Source organism: Asterias amurensis, chromosome 6, assembly GCF_032118995.1.
Source record: "Asterias amurensis chromosome 6, ASM3211899v1".
NCBI lineage: Eukaryota > Metazoa > Echinodermata > Asteroidea > Forcipulatida > Asteriidae > Asterias > Asterias amurensis.
Window position 1 is genome coordinate 4225740 of NC_092653.1, and position 25688 is coordinate 4251427.

General features: G+C 38.2%; 2 protein-coding genes across 4 annotated transcripts; both read left to right on the forward strand.

The window, feature by feature from the left end:
- Window positions 1–1055: 1055 nt before the first annotated feature.
- On the forward strand, window positions 1056–5690 carry LOC139938413 (nucleoredoxin-like). Of its 3 annotated transcripts, none has more exons than XM_071933918.1 (4): window positions 1056–1160; window positions 2732–3083; window positions 3654–3807; window positions 4445–5690. In XM_071933918.1, exons 2-3 carry the CDS (start codon window positions 2772–2774, stop codon window positions 3792–3794), a joined length of 453 nt encoding a protein of 150 aa, XP_071790019.1. In that variant the 5' UTR covers window positions 1056–1160; window positions 2732–2771; the 3' UTR covers window positions 3795–3807; window positions 4445–5690. The 3 variants fall into 3 exon arrangements, with proteins under 3 accessions (XP_071790019.1, XP_071790020.1, XP_071790021.1); XM_071933919.1 differs by having other exon boundaries at window positions 1128–1169; XM_071933920.1 differs by lacking the exon at window positions 1056–1160 and adding an exon at window positions 1275–1296.
- A 956-nt stretch (window positions 5691–6646) lies between these two features.
- Window positions 6647–25106, forward strand: LOC139938560 (nucleoredoxin-like). The gene is made up of 9 exons (XM_071934132.1): window positions 6647–6828; window positions 11516–11832; window positions 14189–14342; window positions 15001–15098; window positions 15470–15674; window positions 16318–16406; window positions 17356–17446; window positions 21104–21234; window positions 21859–25106. Exons 2-9 carry the CDS (start codon window positions 11533–11535, stop codon window positions 22048–22050), a joined length of 1260 nt encoding a protein of 419 aa, XP_071790233.1. The 5' UTR covers window positions 6647–6828; window positions 11516–11532; the 3' UTR covers window positions 22051–25106.
- Window positions 25107–25688: the final 582 nt, after the last annotated feature.

Here is a 25688-nt window from a genome sequence, read left to right on the forward strand (position 1 = left end):
ATAACCACGATACCGGGCAAAACGTATGGCTTTCGTTTTGGTCCAAGACGTCACTTTCTCATCTCGTAACGTAATGTGATAACCCGACAGAGGGCGCGCTTTCTTTCTTGAAAGAGAGCGTGTCTAGTGTCTAGACTGGGCCCCTGTCTTTCAAGAGCCTCGAAGTTTGACGTCAGATCTTTAGGCTAGAGAGTGTCGAGCTCATCAATTTTGTGTATACGTAAGGACGGCCCTGAAAATATTATGGCCCAAAAAGGCCCATTCTAAAAACTTTGGGGAAAAAGAGGATGTTTAATAAAAGTTTTCGATGTTTGGGTGTTTAGGGGTAAAATATATAACTTTTCCTTTACTGTAAAAATAGCATTTTGCACTGTATGATATAATATATAGGAGTTGGGGTGAGACAGGAGATTCTGTCGTTCCCCCAGTATGGCAAACTATGTAAAAACTTCTTCTGATAGCGCCCTCTTTTGAATCCTCCTCCTGCAGCCCATGTTAATTTCCCATTATGGGGGAAAGAATCTCCAGACACACCCGGCCTTGCCTGTTTGATGAAACAAACAAAGTACGCTATTTTGAAAATAATCATATACTTACATTACAGTTTCATACGTATACCTACCATTCGACTAACTAGAACTGTTCTTTTTGGGCTTGTATCAGAAATACAATGAATAATTGCAGTCCAAACAATGCTACCCCCCCCCCCCCCCGGATAAAGTGTCTTACTTTGTTCTATGGTTAAAGGAAAAATATTTGTGGATTAATGATTATGAAACATTCCGTTAAAACAAACTAATACGTTATAGGGACCTATAGAATTGATTGCCCGTTATTGCGCATTAGTAATCCGTCGGTATAATTGCCTCGTTGGCGTTCCATAGCAACCGAGCCCATCAGCAAGCGCCGGTCGAAGACTAGCCTTCAATCAAGGCGCACGCGATGTCAAACACAAAAAAGACCAGCGAGAACGTTTTTTTCGTGCTTAATACCTGGGGTTGCATCTTGGGGTGCCGCATGCGCCTTGATTAAAGGCTAATCGAAGAGTGAGTGTGGGAAGCATAATGAGTGTGTTTCTTCGTTTCGCATTCATTTGCACTGCATAATGCACATGCACACAACACACGCCGGGCACACGAGGTACTGAACATCGCGAGAAGGTAAGTCATGTGAGTTATCATTCTGAAGGAAAATGAGGATGGCTGAAAAGTCCATCTATTATCATGTTTTGGGTTTGGTAGTTAGATTGGTGTGGTGTTAGCAAAAGTGTCTTTTGTATGAATTTTAGTCTGCTAGGTAGGTAAACTGTTAGGCGCAATCTTACCCTTTTTGCGCTAAGTACATTGCATTTTTGTTGCATGCATGGCAACTGGCCAGCGCGTCTACTGGTGAGCAGTGTTGCCGTGTCGTGTCATTTGTAGAATTCTACATCCATGAGTGTAACGTGCCATAAAAGAGCACAGTCATCGTCGATGTCATTGTTATTGTACATCCTATTTGATTGCAATTTGCTTGATCATGATCAGCCATCAGTGGCCCAAGTCCATAAACTTTTCAATTAAAATTTAAAGCTGTAATTTTGTTAAATAATTATATTTTTATATCGATACATCATGATCATGGATGTTATAAACTTGTATTGTAAAGCAGAAAATACTGCATGGCAAATTTCTTTGCTAACTAAAAAATATTATTATTACTAGGTCTGAAACAATTCTAAAAGCAAACATTGGGTGCGTTTGTTTAGCTTCCCTGGGTCGACCTCGGTCTGCACCCGGTACGTTCGAATAGCTTTGCAGGCCTCGCCTGTATGCTTTGTTTTTGTAAGGGCAAGGGCACCAAGGCATTTTCTCCTTGGTAAAGGCATAGGGCACCCTATGAGGAAATTGTAAAATTCTAGTGGAGCATTTCAAGGGCACCAAGGCAATGAACAGGGGGCACCAAGGCAATCGCATCCGTTGCCTCTGTGAGGTGTCAGGCCTGACTTTGAGTTAGACGTCATTCCAGGGGCTCACCTGGGTCAGCCCACCAGTGCCTGTGCAGTGCCCTGCTTGTGGAGTGGGTCTCTTGGGGGCTGGCCCCAGGTGCATGACATCACCACGTGAGGGTGAGTGATCGTTTGATTAGCTCTTGTCAGGGGCACACCCGAGTGAGCACCGCGGGGTAGACCCAGAGAAGCTAAACAGATGCACCCATTGAGTGGGGGGCAGGCCGGCAGTGGACACCAGGCATACCAGGGGTCGGGCCCAGTTTCATAGAGCTGCCTTGCCTAGCTTAGTTTAGCATCCGATTTTGTGCTTACTGTGTGATTTCTATTTCATACCATAGCGCTGCTTACCGTAAACACACGGAAAGGCGTGTTAACTTTCCGATGCTTATTGCACAAAAGTAAATTATGTAACAATACAAATCCATTGGAACGTGCAAGATGGCCACCTAACTTTCTTGCTAATCTGTGAAATACGCTTGCACCTTAGCAAATTTGTCTGCAACAGTAAGTACAACAATTTGCTTATCGTTAAGCAGCTCGAAATAGAGCCCTGCAGTCACAACTAATGTAAGCTTAATTTTATTGTTCTTGTTGGCTGGAAACCCATTTCTTTTAAGATTTTTCTTTCTGTGCTAAGCAATTTTTTGATGTGGGTGACTTCATGCCCAACCCAAGTCGCTTCGATCGCCGCCGCAATAACTCACCAACACTTTTTCCCCTTCAATTTGATCCCATTCACAGTCTTTGGTAAGAACCAGCTAGCCTAATCCTCTACATCACCATGAGTCTGGAAGCAATCCTCGGCAAGACCCTCGTTAAGAACGATGAGACCAAAGTCCAGGTCAGCTCCTTGGCCGAGGGAAGCAGCGACAAGGTGGTCGGCCTCTACTTCTCTGCCCATTGGTGTCCGCCATGTCGCGCATTCACACCCGATTTAGTCAAGTGGTACAACAACTTCAAGGCGAAGTCCAGCAACGGTGCCAACTTGGAGCTCGTCTTCGTCAGCGCAGACAGAGACGAAGATTCCTTTCTGGATTACTTTAAGACGATGCCTTGGCTGGCAGTGGAGTACGACAATGACGACAAGGCACCAGTAAGTTTAATCCATGAGTTATCTAAATACATGTTGTAGAAAATGTCGTGGCGAAGCAGATAAGATCACCAAAATCTAGCTCTGGTGTTTCTGATCAGCAGAGTGTGGATTCGGGTCCCGGTCGTGACACTTGTGTCATTAATGCTTCTGAGAAACATCAGAGCCTAAATTCATGGCTCTGCTCAGTGCTCACTGTGAAATAGAAATATCTGCTTGACAGAACGCCATAAACACATAACCATGGTAAGCATTTACCAGAGGGGTGTCAGGTTGTCTTTTGGACACCCTATTTTAAAATTTGACACCCTGCTTTATCTGTCATTTACATATTTATTGAGACAAAAGTGAACTTGGGACATAAGTGAACAATTTGGACACCCAGTTTTTTAATTTACAGCATATTTTGTTAACCTTGGTGAGCAGAGTCTTTTGATTGGTGCCAGGCCTGTTACTTGAAACTTATGGGTCCATCAAAAAACAGACAACATTTGTTACTTACCAAACTACACATTCATCTCATCACAAGCTTTTGTTATAATTTTCATACTTGTGACCCTTCTTTTCATTTAGTCCGATGTCCAGAAGGAATTCAAGGTGTCCGGAATCCCGTGTCTGATCTTTGTGGATGCGAAAACAGGAGAAGTTAATACCAGAGACGGACGGACAGTCGTAACCTCTGACGCTGAGGGGGCAAAGTTTCCCTGGAAATAAACTTAAATTGGAGGTGCGTAAACTAAAGAATGTGTGTACTGACCTTTAATTATAGCACAGTGAACAATTTCCCTTGCACATGTTGTATAGCGGAGAATATGCTTCGCAAAATGTCTCAGTTGCTACTCCGAAACCATCATTTTCTTCTCAACATTTGCATTCGTTGTGCACAAAACTGTCCAGTTGTGGAGTTAAGTTTTTGCTCCATAAAATGGCCGATAAGGCTTTTTGAGGTATGGCGGACACAATGCTACAACACTGTAAAGTTGTGTTAAATTTGTGCGTATTGACCACAGAAATAGAACGTATGTTATTCAGTGGAGTGCTCATTTTAGGCGACGCAGCGTTTACACATCAACCTAATGATCACCAACATGGTGAGCCTGGCGTCAGTCACGGCGTGTGACGCACGCTTGACGCGCGCGTATCACGTCCGTCATACCTCAAAAAGGCTTACGGGGTTAGTTCGCAAAATTAAAGGAAAACCAAGCAATTTCGAGCCATGTTTGTGTGGGTCATTATATTCTACTATTAAAAGATCTTTCCAACCATGCATTTTATAAAAAAAAGGGGTTCAAACGCTTTTCATGGACCAACTCGACCAATCCTGTCAATATTACCATTAAATTTTGACATGCTTTTTTTTCCAGATTCTGTTGATAACTTCCGACACCTGCACCTTTACGGACAAGATTATTACTTGGATGTAGCTTCAAAGGATTTAAATTCCTTGGAATTAAATCCTTCAAACAGCCAGCTTTTTTCCTCATAAAGTAATAACTGAATGCCTAAAGCCGGTTCAAACTTCCTGCGAATGTTATACGAACTATTGCAACAAATAATAATTTTGTTCAACTCATGTGAAACACTCGCTGCGAAAAACAGCCATGTGACATCAAAATGTCCTTTGCATTCGCATCCATAGGAAGTATGAACCCAGCTTTAGTCAAGGAAGAATTAATGGCTGTGGCTAGCAGTGGCTACCGAAGGCAAAGTTTTCAGTGTTATACACTGCAGCTAGTAGGTGTAGTCAAAGCCGCTTGATTCAGACCCAGCCAAATTTGTCCATATAACTTTTCGGTGTTATTCCTAATACATTACAACTGCCCCTGAAAGTACACAGTTTTACGTGATAAAGGAAGTGCCCAATTCCATAGTCTGTATCTGAAAAACTGTCTTAGTACAGAAAACTCATACTTTGCAGAGTCGTGAAATCACAATGGCCACAGATTTACATTAAACTTATACCATTTGAAGATAATGATAGTAAAAAGCGTACCTTAAAATAATAGGTGCTGAGGTGCTGTAGTTTTTGAGATGTATAAAACAATGTCATGAAAATCTGTTTTTACATGCTATTAAATAATTGTTGTCTACTGATCACTGAGACATTGTTTTAAAAAGTTCTCAAAAACTGCTTCACCTGAGGAAGATGTTCAAACTGTGTAAGTTTAATGTAAATCTGTGGACATTGTACAATAGACTCTTTAAACGGCAGTTTAAGACCTTGTCGCTACCCTTTATTTCCTTTATTCTAACCATATTGCATTTCATAACAAACGGTTTAAATTGCTTTTCATAGACCAACTCGCCCAATCCAAAGCAACATGTCCCTTTAAGATTTACTCTCCCTTTTTGAGGGACATTGCATTTTTATGGTCAAAGGGTCAGGTTATATTTTTGCACAATTTTTTCCTCATAGAAATAATGGTTTTTTAAAGAGCTCAGAGTCAGAGCTGAATATTTTCAACAATGCACGATGTGCCTTATACTGTATATTATGAAAACATATCAATCTGAATCAAATTACCAAATCATTTGGGAGAATTGAATTTATTCATTTGCATAGATATCAATAAAATAGAAGTTGTTGATTTTATCAAGGTGATATCAAAACCTTTGTGTCATGTTTGCTTTTTTTAAAGGCTCCCCGTTACTCGTCACTGAAAGGTTTTATGCTAATAATTAATTTTTAGTAATTACCAGTAGTGTCCAATGCCTTTAACCTAGGGTCAGTTATTTTGGGTAAAAATAATTAAGGTCCATTTGTCACTTGTCATTTCAGGTTTTTTATTCAACTGCATGGATAAATTTGTTTCTGTCGAATAATGCTGTCCCGCCCAGATAGTATCTTTTCAAAAATCTAATCTTAGAATATTTTACATTTATAACCATAAGCGACATTTCCACAACTTTGATTCCAAGACCTCAGATTTAGATTTCGAGGTCGTAAAATCAAGCATCTGAAAGCACACAATTTTGTGTGACAAGGGTGTTTTTACTTTCATTATTATCTTGCTGTTGCAACTTCCATGACCAAATAAGCTCAAATTTTCACAGGTTGTTATGCATTGTTGAGATACACCAAGTGAAAGACTGGTCTTTAATAATTACCAACAGAGTCAAGTGTCTTTAAAAAGAAACGGGTTCGCAGCCAAAACTACATTTAAGGGGTTAAGTTTACACTGCGTGACCAGTGACGGCCAAGGAGTCGGCTTGTTTGTGGAGAATTGATAATTGACACTTTTGGAATGTGCAACATCTGATTCTGAGCCCATCTGCTCGACTCAAAGATTTGGGTGTCTCAAACCTTAACAATACACTATTGATCATTTGTTTGGGTGAGGGGGAACTCATCGCCAATTATAGCCATGACATCTTGAAAGAGACTGCATTGCAACATCATAGTGCAACAACAAGGAAGGGGATGCAACAACTCAGCATTTTTATCTGTTTTTGTATTAAACAAGTAGTTCATGTTTTGAGCTGCGCCCTCAAAGTTTAGTTTTGCACCTTCGGTTGCGCACCCGGTTTTCCGGTAATCCAAATGAATACGTAACACCACCTACACGTTCAATACTTATACTGACATTTCTGCTTCACCTGGAGTCACACACACCTAAATACCGGCGGAAACTCATGGTTTTTTTTTAGCAGACGACAAAAACAGCGCGTAAATTGTTTCCTCCCTCACTCATCTAGGTACCCTCATCTATAATACCAGCTGCAATATTAAAGGGATTTAGAAAAAGAGGTAAGTTTTACTTTAAGTAAAGTTTAACTTTCAGTTTTGAGTTGGAACCAGTTTGCAGGAAAGCTGTAGCCCACCTTGTTGAGCTGTTAATGGCTCCGCTTTTAACATCGGTCTCATCACTGTCACCACAGTAACGATACCGAAGTTAAAAGCGAAGCCATTACTACAGCTCAACAAGGTGGGCTAGAAAAGTTTATACCTGACGGGTCGTCGGTGACGAAGACGACGTGCATGATGTCATGGATGTGATGTGTGAGGAAGGAAATAAATAGTAAAAATATTTTAAAAAAATTGTATTCTGTAACTACTTCTATCTACAGCCCCGGTAAATTCTACCTCCATGTTCCAACTCCTTCTAATTCTACGGAAAAGTTTCCGTATGGCGCCACCACTTTTTCATTCGAAATAAAATAATATAGTATCTAATTTACCTGATTGATATATCCCTTTTTGTAAAAACGAGTGAAAATGTGGTGGCGCCATACGGAAAGTTATCCAATTCTACCTCCATGGTCTACCTTAACTAGATTTTTTGAGGCAGTGGACACTATTGGTAATTACTCAAAACAATTATGAGCATTAAACCTTGCTTGATTACGAGTAATAAATGGGGAGAGGTTGATAGTATAAAACATTGTGAGAAACAGCTCCCTCTGTCTCTGGACTGAAGTGACGTGGTTTGTTATTTCATGCATAATGTTGAGATACACTAACTGTGAAGACTAGTCTTTGACAATTACCAATAGTGTCCTCTGTCTTTAATGATCCCAGGAGCCTTATTTTATCTAGAAGTATTCTGATTTTTCTTTTGTTTATCTAACTGTCTAAATTTACTCAAATTATCACATAGTTGCGATAATCGAGCAGGAGGGTTCTGCAACTAATTATGACATAGCTAGGTAGGGCTTAACTCCCGCGTTATCGGGTACCGGTCACTTCGGCACCTTGCAAACGTGGCACCTGCAAACTCGGCAACTTGCAAACTCGGCACCCACAAACTCGGCACATGTACAACTACAAACTCGGCAGCCAATTTAAAAAGTTTAATTTTCACCATTCGTGGTAGGCTTCATTGTTGTAGTGCAGTCCAACTATAATCTCAATGAAAGCTTGATTCTGTAATAAAGTTAATTAGTTGTAAAGTTAATTAGTTTCCGGGCCATATAAAGTATGGCCCGGAAAATAAAACAGGGGAGCGGGGGGGGGGGGGGGGGGGGGGGGGGGCTGGCTTTTCGATATGAGGTAAAATCTTGCTTTTTTTTTTAATCAAATCTCACCAAAATTGGGCTGTGCGTGTTTTTTGCATGCCAGGAAGTGGTCCAGAAAATCACTCCGCAATCTCAAAAATTGTTAAAAATTAAATTCTTACTAATTCAGTCCCCATCTACTCCATTTTATTGCTAAGTACTATTAGTCTATAACATGCAACTATGCTGATGACCCCGCTGCATGCGCATTGCCTGTCGTGACGTGCTTCGCCTGGTTCCCAGACGCATGGACATGTTTTGTACACAAACAAAAGAAGGAGGGTTACGTCATCGCAACTAAGCTGGATTGAGCTGTAGAACTATTTCAGGGGGTAGTTTGCCACAAACATGACAAAGTAGTGAAATTCACCAAGAAGTTTCAGCTGCATGTAGTTTTAACGGAACAAAACATAGATTAAGATACTACAAACAATGATGTGACATTTGTGCAATGAATGTGTTTGATTCTTGAGCAAAATTTAAACTACTCATTGAGAACTATGACGCTCAAGACTTGTACCGCTATCGATAGAAAAGAGGAACAAACCTCAAAACAAAGTTCTAAAGACTAAGAATAGTTCACTAAGAATTAAGGCAGTTCCAGTGCCTTTAATGCCATGGCAGATAATTTGTCATACATGTTGAAATTTGGTGCGTATCTGCTGTGAATAAATTTTGTTTAAAAGTGACCTAAATCAAGCGAGATCGGTTTTGGCTGGCTGTGTGGTCATTGGCTGTCGTTGCATGATACACAGTGTGCCACCTTTTTCAAAAAGCTGTCCATAGCTACTGGGTACTTTTTGTAACATAAAACACAATGTCCACAGATTTACATTAAACTTACTCCATTTGAAGATAATGATAGTAGAAAGCGTACCTTAAAATAATTAGTTGCTGAGGTGCTGTAGTTTTCGAGAAATGAGTAAAACAATGTCATGGAAATACGTTTTTACATGCTTAAAATAATTTTCGTCTCATGATCACTGAGACGAAAATTATTTTCATGACATTGTTTTACTCATTCCTCAAAAATTACAGCACCTCTGCAAGTAATATTTTCAGGGAAGATTTCTACTATCATTATCTTCAAACTGTGTAAGTTTAATGTTAATCTGTGGACAATGTGTTTTTTGTCCTACAAAAAGTACAATAGATCCTTTTTAAAATGATTTATGTGAATTGGTTATTTTTCATTTTACAATCAAGAGTACACATTCGTGTAGTAGAAAAGCTTCATTAATATTGTGATTGTTTACTAAAGGATCATTTGTTTTAAACAAGGACAAGCTCTGTATATTGCCATCGTTGTCATGTGTCACTAGTGGCTGCCATAGATCGCCTGTCTCATTAGCTTTGTTTATTTATGTAGGGCATTCAGTTTGATGTTGCTGCTGCTAATTAAAATTCACTGTGCGTGGATGTGAATGCAAAATATAGGCCAAATAAAAAAAAATACCAGTGTTCGTCCGGATTTTTCCAAAAAGAGGAGGATGAGGGCCTTTTTATTATTTTTTTATTTTTTATGTTTTTCCAAGATAGCCGCAAAGTATTTCAAATCCAACAGGCCACCAATTCGTCAGTTTGCATCCACGGCAAACTGTTGCATGAGGACCCGGGTTAACAGGGTCAGATTATTACACTAAAAAGATTCGCTGGTAGGCATTCACCAATTTTGTTTTATGAAACAGAGAGTTACACAGGTTCTAGAGCATCACGTTAGATTCAGGAAAAGTCCCTAGGGTTGTCTTTTTGAAAGGATGGATTTAAAAATTAAATTAAAAAATATTTATAAAGAAATAATTTTTTTTTTTTTAAATCAGAAATCAAGAATAGTAAAAAAAAGGGTGTTGGGCGAGGACGATCAACTTGTATTTTTTTTTATCTGGCCTAACAGTCTGGGTAGCGTCATTATTGAACATTATGGAACCGGGATCTATGAGCAGTTGTGTTTAAAATTGATCATTAATACCTCAGGAGTGGCTTTTCATCATGGTGCACTACATGTATGCACATCAATCGTATGAGAAACATTAAACTTTCACACATATAGTATGCCAATTAAATGCTCAAAATAAACTGTAAACTATATATATACCGTAGTTTGAATGGCAAAATTAGTTGCAGCATGTAGTGCATGGCTGATGTGATGTGCTATCCCAAATGATTAAAATCTGTTCTTTTTAACACAAACTGCAATAGATTCCCAGTCAAAAATTTTGTAGCCAGCCAGTTCCCTCATTGCGAAAAAAAAGCAGTAAATTTATTTCTGGCAACAGAAGGGCATTTTCAATCTAAATAAACAGTATTTAAAAAAAAAGCTCTTGAATCTCTCTTGAAACTAGTTTTATTTGTATAGAAAGCCTGGTACAAGCCTTTTATCCATGAACAAATGATAGGCCTCAGTAATAACGGTTTGTACGGAGACTAACCAGGAAGAGATAGCCTAAAAGGTGGCCGTGTGAACACCTGTATATCCACAGTAAGTTTAGTAAGTTCACATTGCAGATGTAGTCATAGTTTCCCATCTGCTTGTGAAGTTATCAGGTTATTTATGAGTCAATCTGTGATGGCCATGTGTGTCAGTTCCTACATTTCTACCTCCATGCTACATTCTACCAGGGAGGAAAAAAACGGACTTCCTCCATTCGCAGTAAACCGTCAGGTCCAATCATCATGACCAAGGAGGAAATTCCTCTATAAATGTGTGTTCATGCCAAAACATGCTCGACAGTGAGGTTTTAGTTTTATAGTGTGGATGTCCTAGACAAGTGTGGGCAATTTCAAATTTATACATGTAGGTCATGTAGGTACATATCATAGGTGGGGAAATGAATGTTATCAATGTACTTTTGTCTAAGAACATCACATGGGGATTAGGGATGAAAAAAAGAGTTGGCCTAAATATTTAAGAAACTGTAGGAGGAGTACAATCTTCAAGATATGTGTATCAAGGACAGACATTTTTGTCATCATTTGGTAGAATATTGTACTAAAGTAAATTGATGGCCCAGTGTTGTCCAGATGCCGATTCTACTGACCTGGGTTGCAAGCCAAAATTAAGAAAGTCCTTTCCCTGGTTATGAAACTATGAATTTAAAAACAAAATTGTTTGTAGAAATGAGGATGGAATTTTGAAACAAAAGTGTCTTTCCCAGTTTGTATACACCAATTTTGTGTTACACCACTTGCATCAATTTCTTACACCAAACCTTTTAAAGCAAGCAATGAAGGAAAATCCGAAGTTGTTGCAGGGGGTTAAAAAACATCCGCTGTACGCCTGTCCACTAAAACGATTTGCATCTACAGATGTCATCCAACCTGGAGTGGTTAAAGTCTAAGCTAAAAATTTGTTTAGAGCTCAATGTCTGTTAAGAATAATTGGTATTATTTTTTTTATTAATTATCGCTCAGTAATCACTACTTCTCAATTTGTCTTCCAGCGACCACCTCACCTACCATGGCCCTAGCATCAATTCTCGGAGACACACTTGTCAAGAAAGACAAAACCACCGTCCAAGTCAGTGACATCACAGGTCCCGGCAAAGTAGTTGGACTTTATTTCTCGGCTCACTGGTGCCCTCCGTGCCGTGCCTTCACCCCTCAGTTCGCTGAGTGGTACCAAGCGTTCAAGAAGACGGCGAACGGAGCAAACTTAGAGGTGGTGTTCGTCAGCTCGGACAGAGATGAGAAGTCATTTCAGGAGTATTTTAATGAGATGCCGTGGCTGGCTCTGGACTACGCTAAACGAGATGCCAAGGTATGTGTTTGAGACAGATGGAATGTAAATAATCTTCCTAACTCTGACCTTGGTAATATTTTAATAATAATAATTATACGGAGCATTATACGAAAAAAAGAGCGCTTTACAGGAGACAAGAACAAAAACAAAACCACCATACAAAGACTTAGGATTGTCTTAAAGATTCTGGACACTATTGGTAATTACTCAAAATATTTATTAGCATAAAACCTTAGTACTTGGTAACGAGTAATGGGGAGAGGTTGATAGTATAAAACATTGTGAGAAACGGCTCCCTCTGAAGTAATGTAGTTTTCGAGAAAGAAGTAATTTTCCACTAATTTGATTTCGAGACCTCAGATTTAAAATTTGAGGTCTCAAAATCAAACACCTGAAACCACACATCTTCCTGTGACAACATCGGTGTTTTTTCTTTCATTATTATCTCGCAACTTTGAGGATCGATTGAGCTCAAATTTTCACAGGATTGTTATTTTATGCATATATGTTGAGATACAGCAAGTGAGAAGACTGGTCTTTGATAATTACCAGTAGTGTCCAATGTCTTAAGGAGATGTTTGATTACAGGCAAGGAGATTGCTTCTCTCTGACAGGCAGGAAGCTTATTCTTCCCTGGAGTGTTCATTCTTCCCAGGATGAAATTGCATCAAGTGTGAAATGAATATATGGGTGTGGCAGTGTGTTTACATTCTCAAGAAATATTTTGGTGTTTGATTCCTTGGAATTTGCTCATGTCGTGTGAAAAAGGGGCTTATTGTGGGTATTGTGCAGATGGATTCACCAAAATATACCAGGTTGCAGGCTTGCAAAATAGTTTATCAATCAATCAAAGAAATAGTGGATGATTTGAATAGTCAGACAGTAGGAGGGTCACATTGATGATTAAAGGTAGTATTCAAACGAGGAATACAGGACCACCCGTATTGAATCAAAAATGCTCGTAGCAATTGGGTGTGGGAGCGGGTGGTTGAGGGTGATTACGGGTACCTCGTTCTCGCTCATTGAAACTTGTTTTTACTCAGTTTGCTCGCATTTAAAAAAAAAATACAATTATCACTGTATCTGTAAGCCTAGTGAGTCTCTGCCATCATGTTTTGCTACTTAGCTTTTTGGTATCCGTGTCACCTCATTATACATGAATGGGTTCAATCTTCTTAATTTAAAAATACTGTGACAGTTTTCTCATCAAGTAGACACTGTATTCAGCTGAAACTGTCAAAGGTAACTCATATGTGACAGGCTCTACAAAAATGAGGTGTGACGCTTGTCGCACAACCCTCTTTCCAGTACAGGGCTGTTGAGTAATGGGAGGGTGAACAAACAAACAAAACTAATTTTTAATGTGGTTTTATGATTCTTTAGGGTCTATATTTTCGCGATTTGTGGAACAAAAAATCGTTGTTGTTGATCGATGAAGGTGAATAAAACATGTACACTTGTTGTTCATCCCCTAGTCATCAATAGGTGATGTTTTTATTAAACGGCTGTTTCCCAAGTATGGGTCATTTTCAGATTGTGACATAATCTATTTTTCAAAAGGTCATAACTTTTGAATCAAACACCACACAAGTGTGTAAGATATGTCAAACTGAAGCTTGTTGTTTGCTTTTTTTAGCTGTGTATAAAACTCAATAAGTTAATTTTGTTTTTGTGACTCATTTTTGCAGAGCCCATCACATACTGTATTGTTTTCTTTTTATTGACAGTTTAGTGTAAATCAGTATTTCGCTGACAAAACTTGTCTATGAGGACGTTCAGACACAGTACTTAAGTCGGTTTTAAAAGCAGTTTTAACTCATTCAGTTTTAACTTTGTGTGTCTGAACACTCTTAAAACTAAGAAGAATCAAGTTAAAATCGTATTAGTTAAATCTGTTGGTGAGGGTAGTTTAACACTACACCACTTTGGTTTTAACATGATTTTTTGACAAATAAAAATAACCACATCAGCAGCCGATTTCACGAAACTTTGCGCAACTGCGTAAGTCTACATGCGCAACGTTTATGGCGCAACTTACGCCATAATCGTTGCGCAAGTGGACTTGCGCAGTTGCGTAAAGTTTCGTGAAATGGGCTGCTGGTTTTTAGTTCCTCACAGGTGAGCGGATGTTGTGTCGGGTCACAGTGTTGTTAAAACTGAAGATAAATCGCATCAGGTTTATTTTTTTGCTGTCTGAGTGCAAGTTTTTTTTACGACTGCCACTGTCCTCGGTGCTCGTAAAGTTAAAATGGATTGGGTCTAACATTAGTACATTGTCTGAACATGGCCATCGACTCTACCTTTAATTTGCAATAATCTGTGTGTTTGCCAGGCTGAGATTGATAAATTCCAACGATTTCCTCTCCCCATACAGGATAAACTAAGCAAGCAGTTTAAAGTATCTGGTATCCCGACCCTAGTCTTCCTGGATGGAGCCTCGGGCAAAGTGAATGAAGCTGACGGTCGGAGTGTTGTCATGGAGGATAAGACGGGGGCAAACTTCCCCTGGACTCCAAAATCATTTGAAGGTACATGATCCGTAGTCCTTGCTGTTTGCTAAAAACGCTCTGCTGAGAACCCCCACGTTGTAAACCCAGGGCCCAATTTCATAAAGCTGAAAGGCAGAAAATAATTTTTGACAAATTTGTTTGCTAAGCAAATGTTGAGTGGGGCACCAGTCACAACCAGTCACAACTTTGTAAAATTAATGTAGTTTGGGCTGGTAACCTATTTCTGTTAAGCAATACTTTTCTGTGCTTAGCAACTAACTTTTTTGTGCTTACAGCTTTATGAAATTGGGCCCTGGTCATTTTCAAAGCTTCCTCATGTTTAGTACACAAATATTGACTGCACCAAGTGCTGTGGTTCATACTTTGACTCTCGAGGTGATCTTCAGACTTCTGTTTTCCCAAGGCGAAGCCGAGGGGAAATAGAATAGTACGGGGTCACTTTACGGAAAGCTTAATTGCATGGCCTGCTTACGGGATAGCCACAACAGGCGTTTGTACAGTAACTGACAGATGCAGATGAAGATGCTGAAATAGTTTTAATTCATTCAATTCCTATCCAGATTGTCAGAGTGATTTACTTTTAACTCATTGCTGTTATTGTAATGAGAGTTGGTTCGATGTTGCATTTGAGAATCCTGTAAGACAAAGCTGTGGTGTATTTTGTTTGTTTTTGCAGAGGTATTCAGTGGCGTTGTCATCAACAACAGCAAAGAAGAGAAGAAGACTGAGGAACTCAAAGGCAAAGTGCTCGGTCTGTACTTCTCAGCTCATTGGGTGAGTACAGGAACTAGACTTAGATTTTAGATCGATATTACACCCCTGACATCCCTCCTTAAAAGTACTTAACCAGGCCCATTTTTACTATTTTACTTTTTACTGGGTCTAACACTCCTCAACTCATATAAGTACTCAACCAGGCACTTTTTACTCTTAATTTTTACTGGGTCGGACTGACTAGTGAAAAGAGAAGCTAATTAGTTGCTTCTGGTTGGTCATTGAAAAAGTAAAAGGCGTACCCTGCCGCATACTTTTTGAAGACATTTACGACATATTTAATCAAGAAAAACAAAGGTTCCTTTCTCAGTTCCTTTCCTTGTTCTCACAATACTAATTATCCCTTCCTCGACCCCACAATCCCTTCGTAGTGTGGTCCATGCAGAGGCTTCACCCCTCAGCTCGTCAAATCTTACAACAAGATGAAGGAAGACGGGAAGAATCTTGAGATGGTCTTCTGCTCTAGCGACCGGGACGAGGCAAGCTTCATGGAGTACTTCAAGGAGATGCCGTGGCTCGCGCTACCGTTTGGGGATAAACGCAAGACAGCACTCTCTAGGATGTTCAGTGTCCAGGGTAAGCGTGTTAAGACAGCGCCTCAAAAAATTCAATTCAATTCAATTCAATTCGAACTGTCAAATACACATTTATTTTCATGCTTCCATGAAGAATATCGAAAATTACTTAGGAGTTTAGAGTAAAAATAACATTTAGTTACAGTAAACATAAATGTCATAAATAGAGTATGGGGCTGTATAAGAAGCCGCTATTTTATTATATAAAGCCAGTTGATAAACTTTCAAACTCTGTGTCTGACTGTTAAACCCCACTCTTTCTATAAGTTTTTCTTTCTTAAACTTAGAGGTTTTTAAGCATCACAGTTTGACCATGCTTAATGCTGTCTGTGTGAGTCCTATAGCTGGATTACACATGACGTCATTGACCACCACCATTGATGAAACGTGCACTCTTAAAAGGCTATCAATAGCTGAGAGTTGTGCACATCGCATACGCGCAGACACTTTTCCATTGTTTATCAACAAATATGTCAGCCGATGATGCTTTGTGCATTCCATATATTATCAAAATCTTGCGTAGAGATCTTACCTATCATGTTGCAGATATCTTACCGATCATCTTCAATCAGTATCAAGTATAAAGATATTTTTGTAGGTGACTTTTGACTTTTGACCTTTGACCTTTGACTTGTGACCTTCAGGCATTCCCACCTTGGTGTTTATTGATGAGAACTTGAAGCTGATAACAACCAATGGAAGATCAGCAATAGACACTGACCCGGAAGGAAAGGTGGGTCTTTTGATTGTATCTATGAGACTCCTCTTGAAGAAAAGTTGTCTGATCTTCTCAAGGTGTATTTTTGAAAAGAGCGGAGCAAAATTGAGGTTGTTAAATTCCAGTTTTTGCCACAGAAGCTGATGCAGACATTTATTTAGTACCAGTTATTATTATTATTGTTATTATTATTATTATTACTATTACTATTACTGTTACTGTTACTGTTACTGTTACTGTTACTGTTACTGTTACTGTTACTGTTACTGTTACTGTTACTGTTTCTGTTACTGTTACTGTTACTGTTACTGTTACTGTTACTGTTACTGTTACTGTTACTGTTACTGTTACTGTTACTGTTACTGTTACTGTTACTGTTACTGTTACTGTTACTGTTACTGTTACTGCTACTGCTACTGCTACTGCTACTGCTACTGCTACTGCTACTGCTACTGCTACTGTTACTGTTACTGTTACTGTTATTATTGATGGTTTATTAAAATTGAAGTTGTAGCCAATGGCTAAATTGCGTCAATATACACGTTTTAAACAGTAAAGTATTTTTAAAATAAACATTAGGGAATGCACAAAAGACGAATTGCAATATGCGTCATCGGTCGCCATCCCTGATGAATGTGAAATGTGTGAAAAAGCCATTAATGGCTTAGAGTCGTCGCAGCACGGACACACTTCAAAATCCATCGTTACATCAAAGATGGCGGCCAACGACGCGCATCACCATCCGTCTATATATTAAAAAGGAAATGTTTAACCGACCGCAACAACATACAAAAACAAAAACATTAGTCATTAAAGTGATACATTTTATTGTCCTATCACCATCTTTATTTTATGTAAGTCACACACATGCACAAATCTGTGAGCACTTGTTTTTTCAACCTTACAAATGTTGTGAACCTTCTTTGATTTGTTTTTTGGTGGTTTGGTTTTTTTTCTTTTTCAGGAATTTCCGTTTCATCCCAAGCCGGTGAATATGCTGACCGGAGCTGCAGCAGGAACCATCAATGAAAATGTCTCACTCATCTGGTTTGCAGGTATGTGATAGTATACAAATATTGACTGCTTCGAGTGCTATGGTTAAAACTATGACTCCCGAGGTGATCCCCGTAGCGTTCTGTTTTCCCGAGGCGAAGCCGAGGGAAAATAGAACGCTCCGGGGATCACCGAGGGAGTCATAGTTTTTAACCATTGCACGAGTAAAAGCAGTCAATATTTGTTTTATAACACCCCAAACATTTCTAAATACTGTACTATTATTATTAAGTTACAGACCTGAATGCTACAATCCACGGACGACGCGAATACAGATTGCAAACACTTTTGCTGAATGTGTTGCATGTCGTGTCGTGCAATCCGAAATGGTTACAGACTATTAATTTATCATACTCGTACACCCAACGGACGTCTGGGTACTGCAAGCCGTGTGCTAGTCTGTCGGACTAGCGCAGGGCGCCATGTGCTAGTCTTCGGACTAGCGCATGGCAAACCGACGGCCGTCGTGTAGCAAAACTAAGACATGTCATGTGACGCGCTCTAAACCAATGAGCAGGCAGAATCTTTGCAAGGGGTGTTATAAGACAAATTATTACCATTTGTAATAGACAATCAATCAATCAATCAGAAATCATTTATATAAAGCGCCAAAACCAACACCAAAATTTCAAAGGCGCTAAAGACAGTTACACGAAATCAATTTGGTACACTTGTTGAAAAAGATATCATTGAGCAGTTACTTAAAGGGTCTATGTAACTTGTGTAGGACAAAAGACACAAAGACCACAGATTTGCACTAAACATACACAGTTTGAAGATAATGATAGTAGAAAGCTTCCCTGAAAATATTACGTGCTGAGGTGCTGTACTTTTTGGGAAATGAAAATAATTTTCGTCTCATGAGTCAAAAATTATTTTAATCTTTTACAAACGTTTTTTCATGACATTGTTTTACTCATTTCTCGAAAACTTCAGCACCTCAGTAAGTAATAATTATTTTATGGGAAGCTTTCCACTATCATTATCTTCAAACTCTGTAAGTTTAATGTAAATCTATGGACATTTTGAAAAAGTACCCAAATCCTTTAAATATTATGACTAGTTTGAGCACTCTTGATTTGAATTGTGAACTCTCATGTATGCAAACAAGTCTCGGAGGAAATCCACCCTGCACAAAGTGTAAAGCTTACTGGAAGAACAACCATACCCTGGCACTTGTTCAAGACAAAATGTATAATTTTTTATCAACCTTTAATATGAACAGGGTAGCAACATGTCAATCAAAACTTGTTATGCTGGTGTTTGTGTGACACCTGATTTTTATGTGGAAATGACTAGTCAGAATGTTCAACTTCCTGACCACAAACATTAAAGGCACTGGACACTATTGGTAATTACTCAAAATAGTAATTGGCATAAAACCCGTAATAGGACGAGTAATAGAGAGCTGTTGTTAGTATAAAACGGCTCCCTCTGGAGTAATGTAGTTTTTGAGAAGTAATTTTCCACTAAAATATTTGAATTTAATTTCAAAACCTCAGAATTAAATTTTAGGTCTCAAAATCAAGCATCTAAAAGCACACAACTTGTGCAATAAGGACATTTATTTCTTCCATTATTCTCGCGCAACCTTGTTGACCAATTGAGTTCAAATTTTCACAGGTTTGTTAACTTGTGCATATGTTGAGATAAACCAAGTGAGAAGACTGGTCTTTGACAATTACCAAAAGTGTCCAGTGTATTTAAAGGCAGTGTACACTATTGGTAATTGTCAAAGATCAGTCTTTTCACTTGGTTTATCTCAACATATGCCTAAAATAACAAACCTGTGAAAATTTGAGCTCAATCAGTCATCGAACTTTCGAGATAATAATGAAAGAAAAAACACCCTTGTCACACAAAGTTGTGTGCGTTTAGATAGTTGATTTTATTCGTGGAAAATTACTTCTCTCTCGAAAACTACGTCACTTCAGAGGGAGCCATTTCTCACAATGTTTTATACCATCAACCTCTCCCCATTACTGGTCACAAGAAAGGTTTTATGCTAATAATTATTTTGAGTGATTACCAATAGTGTCCAGTGTCTTTAATCAACAAAGTGCAATATCTCACCTACTAGTCCTACCAGGAAATACATACCCAAGGTTAAATAAGCCTTCATGGTTTCTTCATGCTCTATAGACCTTTCTATTGCAGCGTCATGGTCAGTGTTTCTGCAACCGAGGTTAGAAAACTATGGAGAGCCATATGCAAAAACAAAATCAGATGGCTTATGTTTGCAACAATGTCAAAACAAAATTCAAACATCGTGTTGATTTTTTTTTTTTTTTTTTAAGCAAGCAATTATGCGAAGTACATGTATTTAGTTGCAAGTTTGTAGACAATAGTAAACATCAGTTTACACGATTGAGTGTTTTATTAACATTCGGTGGTTCATGCCAACAGCTCGGTTTGTTTAATGATAAGTTCTATAGATGAGATTCAGTGAAAACAATTTTTTACCCCCACAATGGTGTGTGTTTTAACACGGTGCTTAAAAGCACTGTATTCCCAGTTCTTACCCAAACCCTTTTTTTGTCGTAAACTTTCCTTATCCATTATATACATGCGCCTCTGATCATTTTGTATGTAAGGGGCGCAATATAAATTTTAAATATTATTATTATTACATTTGTTTGACTCACTTGTTTGAATCTTCACTTTTGTAACAAGTTGCTTCATACATTTCATTTGTTCTAGCTGCCTGTCTTTCATTGCCATTATTTTACCTTTGTACTGACATACAATACCATAATTGTATGTGGCATCATCTCTTTTCTTACAAACAAGATTGAAATGAAATTTAATTTTTCTTGAGCCTTAACATTTTCAGCTTCCTATATTATCTTCCCAAACACCCCTTATATACGTGTTTGCTTTGTAGCATTTCTTGTAACGAGGACTATATTAACTTACGTTGTGCACTTGTCTTCAAATTTACATTGTTTTTCCCTTTCTGTGCATTGACATTTTAGAAAAATGCTCTGTATATATTATTTTATTGCTATTGCATGAACTTTTATAATATAATTGATATTCATTGAGAATTCAGTTCTTATTGTAAATGTATTGAGGGTGGAAGTATATAATAGTTTTCATTTCATTCTAGTTAAATACGCATTGTTATTTTGTTCATTTCTGTATGCTTATGTTTTTCCGATTGTCTTGTCTGTCTGTCCACAGGCTGATCACCCCAAGTCTGTATTATCAACTTGGCCACCACAGCGTTTCATTTTGTTATACTTTTCATGGCATAACGAGACGGTCTATTTTATTCTATATTTTCTTGTATATTGTATCACTTTGCATGGATATTAAATTTATTTTGGTTTTACCCTTACACGGATGTGTGTATACTCAGTACTTTCCCGAGTGCTGTGAAAAAATATCACATGCATACACGTATTAATTAGTTCATTAATTATATCTCATATAATATTGGTATTTAGTATGGTATGGTAATAGCTTAAGTTAGTTTTGCTGAAACAAAGGCTTAAACATTTATCAATATAGTTAAAGATTAAATTGTTTCCCCTTATACCTCAATTTGAAAAGCTAGGTTTTTAAGTATTTAATATTTCACTTAAAGGAGAATAGGTAGTGGCACTTAAAATATTTTTTTTTTTAAATGTATTTGTTTTTTCCTTGGTTGCTTTCAGCTGATCCAGCTGGTGCAGCGTCCTTCAAGGAGATGTTATTCCCAGTCGCTGATGAAATCATCCAATCAGCCAAGGCCAAGGATGATGCCTCACCCATGGACTTCTTTGTGACATGCGAAGAGGAAGATGAAGTAAACACCTTTCCTTCAGAGCCACCCCCCCCCCCCCGCCTTCTATCAAATTATAATTTAATAAGTTGGCATTTAAAGAGCCTCTTTTCCATACGTGGCAAAGTGCTAGGATGTGTCAAAGCAGATACAACATTCTTAAACAAAGATGGCCTTAAAAAAAATCGCTGACAACCAAACAAGTGGGTCTTTAGCAGTTTCTTAAAGGCACCGGTAATTACTCAAGATAATTGTTAACTTACTTGTTAACGACCAATGGAAAGCTGTTGAACGTATAAAACACTGTGAGAAACAGCTCCCTCTAAAGTAATGTAGTTTTCGAGAAAGAAGTAATTTTCCACTAAAATATTTTAACTTGATTTCAAGACCTCAGAATTAGATTTTGAGGTCCCAAAATCAAGCATGTGAAAGCACACAACTCTGTGTGACAAGGGTGTTTTCTCTTTCATTATTATCTCGCAACTTTGACGAATTTCCAGGGGGGACAGAATCTCCTGCCACACTTGGCCCGCATCGGACATGTTGGAGAAAGCTCAAACTCCTGCTTTAAAGTATGAAATTTAACCTTAGGGAAGGTATGGGTAGGTTCACCCTGAAATGGTTATTTTTTGCTTTTTTTTTTCGCAGGATGATATCATGGAGGGTCTGATGGAGTTCTGCAAACTCGACAAGAGCAAAATCCCGTTCCTGGTCATCGTTGACGTCTCGTCACAAGCCATCTACAAAGATTTTGATACCAAGACCCATACTGCCGACTCGCTGAAGACGCTCATCAACAAGTACATCGACGGCAAAATTGAGACATCCAAGCTGCGTTAATAGGCGTCTCTATATACCCACTGGGGCCCTCTATTGATGGCAACACGCCAGCCTTTTTCTCTATTGTGGTGTACCTTAACTGACAGGCATGCAACTTTTCAGCTAATTTTCCCTTTTTCTTTTTAAAACAGTGCCATAGAAAACTGAAAAACACTACTGAAGTATAGTCGATCAGACATTTCCTCTTTTTTTGCAATTAGACAGTTGCATGTCAGGAATAAATGAGCAGCCGGGTACCAATTACGGATGGTACATGTGGCATGGTCTTTTGACTGGTAACCTTTCTGGTAAGCGTAGTTTTTGAGCTTAAACAGCTTCACGAAATTGGGCCCAGATAGCAAATTTAATGGAGTTGGTAACACATTATAGGAAGATAAGACCTTAACCATTTAGCCACTGGACCGCCCAGCCGCCTATCGATATACTGTATGTGGTAGGAGGAAACCTTGCTAGCTTGTGTTTGTAGAAAAAAAGGAACATCAAAAGAATCCTCGATAGTCATTATTAAGCTAATGAAGCTAATGATGATGAAATAATTTAGCTCTTACCCCAACAAAACGCTCATTAGTAAACACAAAGGAAACTGTATTTATTCATCATTCATGATAATTTTGTCGAAAACTCACGCCTTCGCATTTAATCAGTATAATAATTGAGTCAGATAAAAGCCTTGAAAAGCTATTGTGTCCATTTTATCCTTACAAACAAATATTATTCGCCATAAAAATTACCGTAGGCGTTTAACGAGAGACATTCATTGTTCTCATGCGAACTTGTACTTTTATACAAATATCAAGGTTCAAATTGTGCATAAAAGTTAAGCTGTGGCTATCTTTTAAAATTTGGACTACGATTCCAGTAATTAACTGCAAGAATCTTGATATATTAGTTTTCAGCAAACTCGGGCGAGACAGTCCGAACACAGTGACCAGCTCTTCAGATTTTTACACGATGTCAATGGAAACCTTACTTACATTATAGGATGTGGCAATTATCATATTATTTTTATATTCAGGTGATAATTTCTTGTTTTTTACCTCAAAACGCATCAGCAAGCAATATGCTACAATGTAATCGCCTTACAGCATTTTATCATGTTCTGCACGCACATAAAGAAAAAAGCTCTGTCAGGGTAGTAATATTACTATTCTATCATTATATAGCAGTATTAATAGAAAGGTATTTTATACATGTATCTAGATATAGCTTATAGTAAAATCTTTTGAGCCACTCGTGTTTGTGTTTCTGTACAAAATTAGTTTTTGTATTTTTTCTTTTTCTTTTCTTGAAGCTTAAAGGAACACGTTGCCTTGGATCGGACGAGTTGGTCAAAACAAAAGCGTTTGTAACCGTTTTTTATATAATGCATATGGTTGGAAAGATGTTTTAAAAGTAGCATACAATGATCCACACACGTTTGCCTCGAAATTGCGTGGTTTTCCTTCTACCGTGCGAACTATCACCGTCGGCCATTTATGGGAGTCAAAATTTTGACCCCCATAAATGGCCGACGTGTTATTCGACGAGGTAAAAGGAAAACCACGCAATTTCGAGGCATGTTTGTGTGGATCATTGTATTCTACTTTTACAACATCTTTCTACCCATACGCATTTTATAAAAAACGGTTACAAACGTTTTTCAAAGACCAACTCGACCGATCCAAGGCAACGTGTTCCTTTAATTTCTGGCTTAAAAGGACTGTATACTTTTGGTAATGGAACCCACTGTTTGTTCCAATCCTATAAAGTTGTACATGTATACCATAAAATACTAGTAGTAGTAGGGGTCATTGCCCCACATGGGCATTCATCGCCAAATCTTGAAGTAGCTACAAGCTCTCCTCTCAAGGTCCTTCAGTCTCTGCCCCGCGTCTTAATTGTTGCAGGCTTTCCTGGTGTAGGCTCTCCAGGTTGTTCTGTCTGATGGCATTAAAAAAAATACCATAAAATACTAACCAGTGACATTTTCAATTCAAAAGGTGGTAGAATTTTTGAAATTGGCAAAAATCTAGAGGGGTTATGCAGGAAGGATAATCTGAAATTGGAATGGACCTTATGCATTGACGTCATTCAGCCGCCATCTTAAAAGAAAAACGATGACGAAACAATCGAGACGCACGGATTTGTACGCACGGCGCACAGTATTGGCCAATGAACAACCTCCTTTTGACCTCTAGGTGAGGGCGCCCTACTGAAATGACGTCATGTGCATAAGGTCTATACACAATCTGAGAACAGTAATGCTTCTCAGTTGTACTTCAAAGTGAATTTGTTTTTATTGCCAAAATGTTCAGATTCATTGCCAATCGTATACAGTCCCTTTAAAATTAAATAGTAGATATGGTTTTACATATCTTATTATGTGTTATTATCCTCATCAGTTTTTTTTGTGTAATATTGTTTTGTGTTGTACCAAACAAAACAGACCAAATACTTAAAATTCCAGTGGTCTTTGTTGTAACCACTCTTGGGCTTACTTTATAAAATCACGACGAAAAGGATCACACATGCAAACTGTTGGGGTTAATCAATTAGGATTCTGGCATGATATTCTTCCTACTTAAAGCCATTATACACTTTCGGAACAGGGAAAAAAAATCACAGATTTACAAACAACTTACAGGGTTTACAGAATGCAATGGTAAAAAACTTCTCTTGAAATATTATTCCATGAAATGCTTTACTCTATGAGGAAACATTAAAACAATTATCAATTCTCGACATCGAGAGTTACAGATTTATAGTAAACACATGTCATGACACGGCGAAACGTGCAGAAACAAGGGTGGGTTTTCCCGTTATTTTCTCCCGAAACCGATGACCGATTGAGCCTAAATTTTCACAGGTTTGTTATTTTATATATAAGTTGTGATACATGAAGTGTGGGCCTTGGACAATACTGTTTACCAAAAGTGTCCAATGGCTTCAAGTCTGTTTTTCAATTTTTTTGGCCCTTGAAATAAATCTGGAAAAATGTTAACAAAAAGCTTGAAATGTCTATTAGAGACTACAACATGTGTACATGTAGATCATCCCTTGTACTGAATAAAAATGTTCCTACTTTGTTTTTCAAAGACCAAATATCATGCATGGATAATTAAACTAGCGTCCGCCAACACAGGGAGACCTCTCTGTTGGTGGAGTGCCAACACAGTATTTCGAAGGTCGCAGGTTCACTAATCCCACTCTTAAAGTCTGAGTTTTGAGAAGTGAAAGAGAAAACGGGTAATCTTTGAGATTACAGCATTTGTGAACAACTTTTACAAAATTATCAAACAGTATTTCAAACTCGGTGTTTAAAGATCAACTTGAACAAAACTAAAATTGGTTTTGGGCTATTGAAAGGTAAATGATGGTGTTATAAATAAAAACCAAAAAAGGAGGTAGAACTAAAAAAAAATCATAATGTACAAAAATAATTAATTGACCAGCAACATGTTGGTCAAAATACCTACATGTAGATTGAAGTTTCCACAAAATAACCGAGTGGGAATTCAAACATAATTATGATCAAATAATACATGGATTAATAGTCAAATTAATTTGAGTGATTTTGTGCAAGTTAATCTTTGAGTTAAGCACCAGTACCAAACACACATAATATTCGGCAAAGTTTGCTATTCTTTGAATTTGCCCTT